At 43.1% G+C, this 13,200-nt stretch overlaps 1 protein-coding gene across 1 annotated transcript in view; it reads left to right on the top strand.

Annotated features, from left to right (window-relative positions):
* The window catches only part of Lgr5 (leucine rich repeat containing G protein-coupled receptor 5), a 136,584-nt gene that overhangs the window by 90,575 nt on the left and 32,809 nt on the right, over positions 1-13,200 (top strand). Inside the window, exon 4 of the mRNA XM_041669033.1 lies at positions 2,306-2,377. Within this exon, the coding sequence (XP_041524967.1) occupies positions 2,306-2,377 (72 nt within the window). The remainder of the gene's footprint in view (positions 1-2,305; positions 2,378-13,200) is intronic.

Genomic DNA, 13,200 nt, shown 5'->3' on the forward strand with positions numbered 1-13,200 from the left:
TCCCCACAGTGACACACTTCCTCCAACCAGGCCACATCTACTTCCATAAGGCCACACCCCCTAATAGTGCCACTTCCTCTGAGCTAATGGGGGCCAACTACATTCAGACTGCCACAGATTGTCACATGTAATATCATGAATTTATTAAGACATAAATAATTTTACTATCAGTTACTTTTCCATAGTTCTCCTTTGTGATACTATTAGGTAAATATTGATCCAATGAAGTTGAAAGCCACAGCCCAAGCAGCAAAACCCTGAGCAGAATATCCTGATTCCTCATAGATATTGTCACTCTTCTCATAGAAACTGTCAAATGTTTCATAAAGTTCAAAAGTGGCCACAAAGATAGTATCAAGGTCATGTTCATTTGGAGTCATGATTTGCCTAAGGTGGATGGGTAGAGATTATGGTAAAACGAGAGAAAAGGACTGATGATCCAGTTAACTAAGATAAAGAACAGAGATGACATCAGCATTTGTTGGCTAGTGCTGTTTCACATATGGAATCTCATTGTGATCTCTTACCTCTAACATTGAAGATTATTGTCCCTGAACACATTGACCCTAAGATAAATAGGCTGTGTGGTTCTGTACTATAAAATACTTAACCCAATGAAATGCTGTATGAAGCGATCTTCAACCAAAATTCATTTTCTGGTATAAGCCGTTCAGTCAAAGAAAGAGGCCATCCTCCTCCCACCTGCCACCAAACCAAAACCGTAAGGTGACAGGCAAAGGTAAGTATAGAAAAGCCACAGAGAGCCATCATTCTCCTGTCCAACGCTGACCTACAATCCAGCAGTGTAGATGACGTAATGTCTATACCTAGGACACTTCAGCAGAAAGAACATCTGAGAATTAGGTCATTAGTTGCCACTCCAACAAATTGACAGAGTTGTTCTCCTCCCTGCCCTACCCTACTTCATCCTATCTGTTCTCACTTAGCCTTGCTAACCAAAAAGTCAAAGGGAAAGAAAAAGAGAGTATAAGCAAAGTTGTATACTTAGAGAAGCCTGAAGATGCTGTATGAAATAATGACTATTTTAAATATACCCAGGAAAGAAACAAAATAAATATATATATATAATATATAAAATATATATATATATAATATATAAAAGCAGTCCGTGTTCTTTGTGCTCCCTTATGCAAATACTAAAATGCAGTTATGTGTCTACACCCTCTACCTGGGACATGTTCGACTCTGTTCATATTCCGAGTATTCAGTAAGAAGGGTTTGCAAAATAAATCAACGGCCGCGTGCGAGTTTTCTGTTTTAGTGGCATTCTGTAGTATAAACCCTTTAGCTGTTTTGTCTCCCATTGAAATATCTCGAACAAAAACAGAAATTTCTAATTAACTACTTAGGAACATAAGATAATCTGCTCTTGTTCTCTCATTCAAAGGTAACTAAACTTAATTGGTAATTTTTAAGATTTATTTTTTTTCTTCATATTTTTATTTTAAAAATTACTTTTCATTTTACATATGAACCCCAGTTCCCCCTCCCTCCCCTTCTCCTGTCCCCCCACATCCGCCTTTCCCATCCTCCAGCCACTCCTCAGAGGGGGTAAGGTCTGGGATACCAACTTGAAGCAGGACCAAGCCCCTCCCCCCGTGTATCAAGGCTGAGCAAGGTATCCCATCATAGGGAATGGGTTTTAAAGAACCAGTTCATGAACCTAGGATAGGTCCTGGAGTGACTGCCAGCCCCCCACCCCGCAATAGATCAGGCTACATTAACTGTCACCCACATTCAGTAGATGTAGCTCAGTTCCATGCAGGTTCCCCAACTGTCAGCCCATTGTCCATGGGTTCCCACTAACTCAAGTCCGCTGTCTCTGTGGTTTTCCCATCATGCTCTTGATCTGCCTTGTTCATATGATCCCTCCTCCATCTCTTCACCTGAGCTCAGCCCAGTGCTGGCAGTGGGTCACGAAGTTCTAGCTAGAACAATAAGACAGCAAAAGGAGATCAAGGGAATTGGAAAGGAAGAAGTCAAACTTTCACTATTTGCAGATGATATGATATGATAAGGTGACCCCAAAAACTCTACCAGGGAACTCCTACAGCTGATAAATACCTTCAGTAACATGACAGGATACAAGATTAACTCAAAGACATCAGTAGCCCTCCTTATTTATTTCTTATTAGCACTCCCTTGCGAATTTAACCTCCCTAAAACTTTGATTGATGTGCCGATGTTTTTAAGGCACCTGGAACAGTGTCTGATGCTGCTGTGTTTGGGTCGTCTCTTGTTCATTTTCTCTAATGTCTCTCTCTTCATTTGTTTCAATGGGCAGCATGCTGCAGAATAATCAGCTGAGACAGGTCCCCTCGGAAGCTCTGCAGAACTTGCGAAGTCTCCAATCCCTGTAAGTACAGTTGTAACTACAAAACACAGATCTCAGTTTGCGAAAGAACTCTTAGATGTCCTGTGGACCGCTTTGTTTGTGGGCTCGAGGTCCAAGCCCTAGAGTTGGAGGGTTACAGATAGATGCTTAGTCATACCCACAATCAAAAGTTTCCTATGTGTGTCTCAGGATCAAACATCAACCTCCGTAATCTTCTCGACAGTCCCATTAATATATTTGTTTCTAAATTCAAGTTGGAAATGATGCTTAGTTTTTCACCTAGAAAACTGGATAGGACCATCTGATACTTTGACTTTGGCATCCTTAATTTGTTTTATCTTTAAACTGTCAGGGCTTCTTTGTAATCTAATTTTGTGGAGTCAAATAAAACTCCGCACGTCTGTCAAGGACCCTCAAATTATTTAATCAAGACCTACCATGATTACTGAAACATGGCTACCGCACTAACCACGGGCTGCCCACCACTGCCCACATGTAGATAATCACAAGCAATCCCACAGTGCCCATATACCTCAACTCATGGACCTCACACAGACACACACTATCACACACCTACACCCATGCACACACACGCACACACCCATGCCCTCTGCCGGAGTGCTGATGTCTTTTGCTCTCAATACACACCTTTCCATCAGGAGTTTCCCTGCCAGCACCCACATAAACAAATAAGTAATTCCTCCATGAGGCACATTCATGCCAGCTCGATGCTTGGGAACTTGGGTTGGAAGTAATTGTTCTCGATTGCACCTTGGCAAGGCTCTGCCTCAACTGTTGTGTTAGTGAATCACCTTCTCATCAGGACGTATGAACGACTGCAATATGTTGCATGATTTCCGATATACGTGTGAGTCATGTCCTAATTGTACTTCTCCTGGAGGTCCTCATCTGTCAAACAAAGCACGGCTTTCTAGTCTTGACTGACACGGGAGATAAATGCATGAGCAAAGTAAGAGGATCCGGCGGGCGCTAGCCGAAAAATCTTCGTACGGAATCCATCAGTTAATAATTACATACGGTTTGCTTCATGCTTTTGACTGCGGTGACATGAGAGGAGAGGATGTGAGAGCTGAGGATGAGACCTCCGGGTCCTTTGATCTTGCTTTTTAATGAAAGAAAATCTGGGCTCGAGATCATTCCAGGCTTTTTATTCTAGTCAAACAAAGTAACTTCCTAGGTTTTCAGCAGCCTATAGATAAACAAGCCCACAAGGGCCCCTTTGTGGCTGGGGAGGGGCCCCCAGTGCCTTTCCAACCACTCCTCAATGACAGGACACTATCGCTCTGCTTTTTTTGAGCTAGCTTTACCTGAAGGGAACAAGCAGAGGGAAACCAACTGCCTCCAGTGGGGCTGTCAGGGCATGGGGATCTCGTGGCTAAATTGCAATGGAGATAATGGCAGTACCCAATAGGAACTTTGAACAGCGGCGAGGCCCGCTGTAGATAGAGGGATAAGGGGCTGTAACCAAAATCCCCTATTGGCCGAGAGATCACAAACAGAAGTGAACTCTTTGAGAAAGAGAAAACCATGAACCTTTTGTTCGCTTGAACTGGGTGGTGACTTTCTGATAAAGGTGTTCAGATTTTGTTTCTGACCGGCTAGGTATTTACTGTTCACCAGGTGTCTCCTGGCTTCTGGTTCACAAAGGAACTACTCTCTGCAGCCTTATAAATACATAAATACGTGCTCCTTGTGAAAAGGTCAAGGGTTAATTTGCCAGGATGACATCACATCCGAAATGAATGTATCTAGACAGGTTCTCAGCCCCTGGCTCACAGTGCATTGTCCACTGGATTCGGCTACGTTGGTCACAAGGTCCCTTTGCCCAGAGCACAGTCAGTGTGAGGTATGGGGCGCGAGCAGTTTGTGCTAGTGTGCTTCTTTTTCTCACTGCTCTTGTTTGTGTTGCTTTGGTGCAACAAATAGAGTTTGTTCACAAGCAACCCATAAGCACAGTCAACACGAACCCTACAGACCATGTTGGACCCACTGAAGGTGCCCTCTGCCCTGGTTTGGAGAAGAGCGAACCCCATCCTAATTGTATCGTTATCCTGTGCTTAAAGCACTAAATTGCCTTTCTCCTACTTGTATGAAACAGATCCAAAGTGAAAACGCTAGAGCAGGACTAGCAGCCATCACGGTCCTTGTCTGTTCCCATGCTGATTCCAGACAGTCCACCTGGAATGCAAGGTGCTTCGGTATCAATAAGAGCAGAAACGGGGAGTGGGGGGGTCCCCCTCTCTTCCACTGTCCACTGTGCCAATACCAGGAAGTCTCTCTACCAAATCACTCTCCTCTTGGGCTTGAGTCAACAATTAGATTGTCACTTAGCCCCATTGATAGATGGTGGTTCTTTCAACCTAGTCTTTTAAATCACCCCATTTTACCCAACACACACACACATACACACACACACACATACACACTAGGGGTTGACTACATAGAGGGAGGAAGAAAGGGAGAGAGAGACACTACAGAGAGAAAAAGGGAGGGAGGGAACAAGAGAGAGAAGGAAAGATTTTCTTTGCGTTGGCACAGCGCTGGACCGTACATTGTACATGCCTTTCCACTTCAGTGTTGGTGATATATAATCATCCAGAGAGTTCCAACACCTTGCCTGCGCCCCAGAACAATACAAACCAGAATCCCTGAGTCTGTTAGTTGCTTTTTTATTGCTGTGACTAATACCTGACAGGAAGCAGCCTAGTGGGAAAAGCATTTATTTGGGGTTATAGTTTGATGAGGGGCTCGAGATACTTACTGTCCATCATGACTAAGAGGGCATAGCGACATGAATGAGAGGCATCTGGTTACACTGCCTTCACAGTCGGGATGCCAAGAGCAGACAGGAAGTGTGCAAGATTATACAACCCCAGTCCCACCCCAGTGACCCACTTCCTCTAGCAAGGCTCCACCCCCTAAAGGTTCTGCAACCTTCCCATGCAGTGCCTTAGCTAAAGACTCAGTGTTCAGACACAAGAACTGGTGCCTGATATTCACCACTCAAACCTCAACCCAGAGGATGGGAGCTGTTGTGGAATGTTACTTTGTCTATGTAAAGATGTGTTACATTTGTTTATGTTGCAATTTATTACTTAACTATTTAAAGTTGCATTACATCAATTTATGCTGCATTTGTTTAACGATGTAACAATGTATTGCTGTATTACCTTGCCTGTGTAAGGCAACTGACTAGTCTAATGAAAAGCTGAATGGCCAATAGCTAGGCAACAGAGGGATAGGTGGAGCTGGCAAGCAGAAAGAATAAGGAGGAGGGGGAATCTAGGCTCAAGAGGAGAGGGAAGAGAGAATGATGGAGAAAGAAAGGAAGACTGCGCTCTGGCAGGCAGGCAGCTGCTAGACAGACAGACATGGAGTAGGACATACAGAATAAAAAAATGGTTAAAAAGCCCTGAGGCAAAACATAAATGAAAAGAAATAGGTTAATTTAAGTTATAATAGCTAGTGGACAAGCATAAGATACGGTCAAGCATTCATAACTAATAATAAATCTCTGTGTCATGATTTGTGAACTGGCTGGTGGCTCAAGAGCAAGCCTAATACAGGGACCCATGAATTGGTGTTTTCTAATAGCTTTCTTAAATACGTAAGCATTTATTAAAATAAACGGAAAATTACATGTTCTGCAGGTGATATTCCCTCGGGAGATACGACAAACCGTTCTGAATTCTTTTCAAACCTCAAAAAAAAAAAACTAAGTCTATACTTTGTATTCTAATTTGAACTAGTGACATAGAGAAACAATAAAAGTGAGGCATTGCCTTGGGTTTTATTGAGAAGAGTTCACTTCTGTCTGTTAATTCTACTGGCTACCTTGAATAGATAAAAGTTAGAAAGGTCACATGTTGCCTGCCCAGATATTCAGTTGTGGCATCTGGATCAGCCACATTAACAGCATCTGGGTTATGCAAAACCTCAGGGCCCAGCTCAGTCTGGCTTAATAAGAATCTTTATTTCAACAAAACTCTAGATGATCTGTATAACAAAATACACACGAGGACTGCAAGTGTTCGGTGTTCTAATACGCTACCAAGCAATCAACACACGTGAAAGGTTGAGAAGGAGCAAGCCGACAACTCATCAGCTCTGTCCTGCCATCTACACTTGCCTCCTTGGAGGGAATTTAAGAAACTTGATCTATTGCAACTGGTAACATTGTTGTGAGGACGAGACAAATTGTTCTCAGGTTTCAAGGGCTGGAGTTCTCCACTTGTTCCCCATAAACAAAAACTGCTTTGTTCCTCATGAAAAGACATAGGTACGGTTGTGTTCTTTTAACTGCCTCCTGATGCTTATACACAGCTCAGCTGAAGCGAAGGGGCTAGAGGCCCGCAGCACGGAACATACTCCTGCGTACCATGTGCGTTGACTTCTGACATGGCCGTGACTGCCCAGACACCGAATGGATTTTTGTAATGTAATCAAATGTAACTTAATTTCCTCTCTGTGTTTTTGGAAGGGAATAGAAATGTAATCAGAATTCACAGCGAGTTGTATTCCAATCAGAAACTTTTGGCATTGGAGACGTAAGAGGACTAGGGTCAGGTTACCATCATCGGATGGTAACTCAAAACCTAACTCTCCCATGCCTCTCACCTTTATTAGTTAAGAAATCAGTCTATGAGCAGTGACCGCCTCGTTTGCCATGGCCAGTAATAGCTTTCGAATATCTCAGAGACACACATGAAATTTAAGCTGACCAAGGAAAATCATACATTTATATTTTTCCAAGGAGTCAAAGGATTATTTGAAACGTTGATTTATTTTTCCGTTCCAAATCTTCTAACTAGCAAAGCTAATTGTGTAAAATATGTATCACAGAAATGATGGGTTGCCAAGTAGAAAAGGAAAGAAGAATCAAGTATATCTTTGTTATTGTCTCTATTTTCCAATTAGCTAACATTCCTCTGCAGGGTACAGGAGTATATTTAAAACCCAATCTGAATGTACAATTCCTGCCTGAAGACTACCTGCCTACACACATCATTTCCCCAGGACCATGTGAAACACCTGTCAATCTCTTCATCCAGACGCTTCCTGGTTTGTTTCTATTTGCAGTTGTTGAAAAACAAAAAAGACAGTGATCTAGAAGACCCAGAGAGGACAAAGAGGTGCGCCCAGCTCTGAGCAGAGTTAGGACAAGCCTGGGACAGCAGCATTTTCTCCTGTTCACATCCTTGAGCCGATTGGGTTTCAGACCCTGGATGTAGAATGGGAAGGGAGTAACAAAATAACAATAGACAAGAAGTGTAAGCCAACAAAGGAAAAGAAGATAAAACCAGGAGGGTAATACAGAATGGAAAGAGCTAAAAATAAAGTGGTTTCAGTATCAGGGACAGTATTCGCTCCACTAAAATAGGTAAAGAAATCACACGCTTACACAACAACAACAAAAATACTGTTTCTCCCCACTCAAAGGTGCCAATATCCTGGGACAGAGGTCAACATAGAATCCCTAGAGAAAGAGACTCTGTCTATTGATCTGTCAAGGTTCAGTTCAGAGAGCCATGTGCAAGCAAATCAGCGATTCTTACAGAAAAGGAAAGGTGTTTCCCTTCTTTCCCCAGTTTAAACATGAGGGGGAAGACATTTTTAGCGGAAAGGTTCTTTCTACACAAAGTTTACAAGAAGAAAAGCTATCATGGGCGGGCGGGTCCTTGTGTATAGGAAATAAGGCAAGTTGGTTATTTTTAAAAGGCCATGTATGAACAGTTCTCAGGCCTGATCATCTGCGATGCTTGGATACATGCATACATGGCTGTCCCATCAGACAGGCAAGGGGAACGTGGGTGTCGGGAAATTAGAAGTCAATAGAACTTTTTAAAGCTGGGGAGGGCTCTCTACAAAATCGAATGGGCTAACACTTTGGGGAGGCAACCCGGAAGTGGATCGAAATGTTTTAGGGTGGGGGAGTGGAATCTGTGAGGAGTGAAAAGTAGCACCCAGGAAAGCAAGGGAAAATGGGGACAGGGAAGAGACAGAAATTAGAGTGCGAAACTCCCCGCCATGGTGGTGAGAGAGGGCAACGTTTATGTAACACCTTTGTCCCCACCCTGCTCATCCTCACCTCAGCCACATGGGTTAGGTGCTGGGATTACCCCTTTCTTAGTGAGGAGAAAGCAAAACTGTCAGACTATTGCCCTTCCCAGAGTCAGGATGGAGATATGTTTGAGAGAAGCCTAGTCTGTCAGAACCCCGAAATCTGCCCATTTCACTACCCTCATTCTTTTTCCTTCCTCCGAGAACAACCTGAGGAAAATGGGCACTGGCAAGAGCAGGGGAGGGCTTGGTAGAAACACACAGTCCAGCGATGTAGCTGTGAACCTTCACACAGAGAAAGGAAAGTTGTAATGCTGCCCAGACACCATAAGTGAACTGCAGAAGAGAAGAAGACAATATTAAAGTATGACCTGACAGCCTTTATTAGGGTTTCTCTAGGCAGTTGGTTATCTGATCCTTTGTGCCCGTGAGGCAACAATATTTTCTACTCCCCAAACGAGAAGACTCTGTGTGAGAATCTTGCCTTCATTGCCAGGATAGGAGTCAAGTAGTCAAAGGCTAGACAAGGAAGTTCCAGATAGCCTGGGCTACATAAGAAGCAGCTTATTGGAGGGTGAAGGAGACCTATAAGATCAACACAACAAAGCAATGGCTGAAGCAAGATCCCTACGGAAGAGCTAAGGATCAGGACAACCTTGAAAGGCGTGTTGGGGGTCAGAATCTATGAAAGTCATATGGGGTACATGAAGGATAATATCAGGCTTATTGCAGGATGGAAGCCCACAGGAAGGTCTTAGCAGGAAGGAATCTGACAGATCTTTGTTGATGGAGTCAGAGTAGATGAAGGACGCTTTTGTCAGAGTGGGGGCTGGAGATTAAAAGAAAGAAAATGGATTTGAGACACACAGAGGGTGAAGTTTCCAGTGTTTGAAGTGTTCAACAAAGAATGAAAGGTGTGGTGGCACCTGGGAGGCAGATCTCTGTGAGTTCGAAGACATCCTGGTCTACATAATAAGTTCCAGGACAGCCAAGGACACATAGTGAGACCCTGTTGAAGAAGGAAGGAGAAAGATGAGGAGGAGGGAGAAGGGGACAGTATCATGAACGATCTCTAAGTTTCTAGTTTGTCCACAGTGTAGCTGATGAGGTAGAGGCCCGCATGAAGACGGGACAGATGAGGATTTCGGTTTGCACTTTAGGAGAAAGAACTCAATAGGTGTGTCTTGATATTTGAATTCTGTACTTTGAAGGAGTTGGTGTGACGCCTAGGTTAGCTGGGACCCACTACCATGCATTTCTTCCCCTAACACTTCACGATAAGAATTTGTCTCACTAATTCTGAAACGTTCCATGAATATTAAAGCCATGCCTGCCTAGTTTCGTGCTGTATTTCCAGCATGAGATACAAAGACAACTGTCTGGCATTATTGATTGAAATGAATGGAAGATTCAGACTCTAAGATGTATTGTAGACATCTGGGTTGTAACTGCTCTGGATTCCCTATTTTGGCTGTAACCTGCATCTCCTGGCTCCAAGTTCTAATCTGTATGGACCCTGTTTGGGATTCCCTACTTTGGCTGTAACCTGCATTTACTCATCGCCCTGACTCAAGGTATAATCCATGTATGGCTGTTTTCCACACGATTTACCTGGACTAAGTTGAATCCAATGGTTTCCGCAGAGGTATTGGAGTTGACCTATTTGCCAGAATTAGTTTTCCCATTCAGTGAGTTAAGGACTCCCCATTTCAAGAGAAGGTATGTAGAAAGAGCCTGCTGATTGGGAGATTTGTAAAATGGGACAGGCATGGAGAAGTTTCTAAACACACGAGGTGGTCATGAACACAAAGCCTAGAATTACTGTGGGAAAGAGGAGGAAAAAGTATTTGACTAGATCAGAGAAATAAGAGAAAGGTTTGAACAGATACGGTGGACAGAAGGCCTTGAATGAGGGGTTTAGCTTTGAAAAGAATGGTAATTTGGGAGAATATAGATTCCTACCAAGGGAATGGCATAGCGGATGATTTCAGAGAGATTAATCTGGCAGCAGCCTGCAGGATTAATTGAAGAGATAAGAGATCAAAGGCAAAAGGGCCAGCTCAGAAGCTGGGGCAGTAATGCAGGTGTGAAGAGATAATGGACTTAGCCAGGCAGTCATCTCAGAGATGAAGATAAATGGAGAGAACTCACTGAATAATTGGCTGGAATGGGAGATCCAAAAGTAGACTCTAGGTTTCAAGTCCCCATGGTTGGTACCTCGGAGACTGGCATGTCCCTGACAAAAAGAGTCTTTGTGTCTCTGTAGAGAAAAAAAAATGAAACAGAAGAAGTTACTGCCCTCGTTATTTTTTCTGTAGCAATCTTCTTGTCACAAAATTCATTTGGTGATGTTCCTAAAAATGATCAACATGGTGAGCCTTGATCTGAAAAATCTATTCTTCTTTGGGGATGGGGCTCAGCTCAGCATGGAGTCACAGCCGGTCACCAGGTGGGAGGCTTGAGCTCTGTCTTTGGCAATGCTGGAAACAATGCCAGAGAAGTAGAGGCTTAGACCGTCTGGCTACTTTCTATCCAGCTCCTGAGGCAGTTGACACAACTCTAAATCATGGCATTACAGTGAACTCACAGACTCTCTTTCCCAAGAAAGGTGAAAAAAAAGAGTCATTCCTGTCTCACACAAACTCTAATGTGATTGATTCTCTTGCTGGGGTCCACAGTGGTGTTACAAGGTTAGGTGGAGGAGACACAGAAGCAGAAACTTCCCATGTAAGGGATTGCAGCCTTTCTGTGAACCAGCATGCTTGTCTTTGTAGGATGTAGGAAATGTCCCATCCTTGTGGGACATAAATTAAAAGATGAAATCCGACAGTATGGTCACACCATACAGATATAAAATAGGAACAACAAGAGGAAAAACAATTCTAATAATACGCAGAACTCGTTTAAATCCACATCGATCTATTAAAATTCATACAGATAAACTTCTGTCCTGAGAGTACTACTATAAGGACCTTGTGCCAGATTCAACTGTAGTCGTCCATTGATTCCAGGACAAAAGGTTCAAAACAGTAAAATTTTACTGTAGCAGAGAATGTGTGTGTTCTATTGAACTGTATTTTAAAATGAGTTTAGAGCCAGGTGGTTTTTGTTTTATTAGTAAAGTAAAGTAATAATTGAGAATGCTTTCATTTCTCAGAGTTTATCAGTGAACCAGGCAGAGCACTGTGGTTCCCTAACTACCCATGGGTTCCCAAAATGGTCTCACAAAATGTAAACATGTACCTACTAGACTCGAGCGCTGGGTCATATCTTTTAAACTGAAGGGGGGAAAGGGGCTATTCTACAAAAGCCAATCACGAGAATGCCGTGCTCCGTAATTCTGTTTGTTATCGAGATCCCACAAACTGTATAATACAGCTGCAACTGTCTTCACACGTGGGCCCGTCTTTCCTCTCAGCCGTGTTAATAATTGACACCATTATGGTCATCTTGGTGTGGAATTAGCCAAGATCAATGGCTTATCTTTTGACTAACGCTTTCTTCCTTGTAGTTAATGGCTCATCAAAGACATTCTCAAACAAAGATACAAGCTTATATGATATGTTGGCAAGGCGTCACGTGGAAGATAGATAAAGGACCATTTTCAAGACTAACAACAGCAACAGTGATCTCATGGTGTCTCTAATCCCTACTGTAATGCTACTTATAAATCAAGGGCTCCTTCCAGAAGAATAGAACAGATTCACAAAATGTTTCTCTTAAAGAGAGGAAATTTGAGCAGTTAATGCCTTATGCATAAAAGCATGAAGATTAAAACTTCACACAGGAAGTAAAAGAGTGTTTTCGCTGTTGTTGGTAGGAAAAGACGAACATTTTGCTCGATACCATGTAGCTTTGCTACCTAGAACACAAGCTATTCCAGAATTGCACTCACATTTAATTCTATTTTGTTTTTATTGTATGTAACACAGAGTGGCATTCACCCATGCTGTCATGTGATCTCTCTCAACCCAGTTGTCCTGATGAGAAAGCTGAAACACTGTAACTTTCTAGCTACACTGATGAATCACCAAGTCCTCCAGCTTAGTTAACAAGCTCTTAGCGCTCCCTAGTTCTCCCCTAGTTCTCCTACGCATTGCTGTCAGAGCGGACACTGGACAGTACATCCCCATCTAAGGACTGAAGATAGAGAGGATTAGATATTTCTCACAGGCAGATGGTCCAGAAGTCTCCCAAAAGTTAGGCTATCCAGACTCAAAGGGCTTGAAACCCACCAGGGTGAACTGGATGATCTTGACCAAGTGAGAGCGAGGAAAGGTACCACAAATCCCTCAATAGGCAGTCGCTCTGGCTGCCAAGCCTGAGCTGCTCAGTCTCTTTGGCAACCGTGAAACTCCCCAACCTCCATTCCTTCCTCCAGAAACTGAGTTATTTCAACATATGCCCGAGTGTCATGACAAGACCGTGTATCTTCATTCAAAGTCACTTCATTCCAAGAGACTTTGCAGAGACTTATGTGCCAAAGGATTCTGTTCTTGCACTATGCGATACTGTTTTCCTTCGTCGAATTCCGTAGTTGCCACTTAGCATCTCTTGCTCTCTGTGATGGAAGGCTTGATATAGCCGACAGTTACGCATGCAGCATAACTACCAAAGGCACAGTCTGAGGGGTGTGTGGTGGGTAAGAGAGTCTCCAGTTCTGTCCATCCACACGACAAAAACATGGCGTTCACCTACAGAAAAGTCTGAAATTACAGTGGATTAAGGAATTGCAAGAAAAATAGACTTCTATGGGGAGAAAA

The sequence above is a fragment of the Microtus oregoni genome, unplaced genomic scaffold (assembly GCF_018167655.1).
Source record: "Microtus oregoni isolate MIOR12 unplaced genomic scaffold, Mior012 000001F_ref0000356, whole genome shotgun sequence".
In the NCBI taxonomy this organism is placed as follows: domain Eukaryota; kingdom Metazoa; phylum Chordata; class Mammalia; order Rodentia; family Cricetidae; genus Microtus; species Microtus oregoni.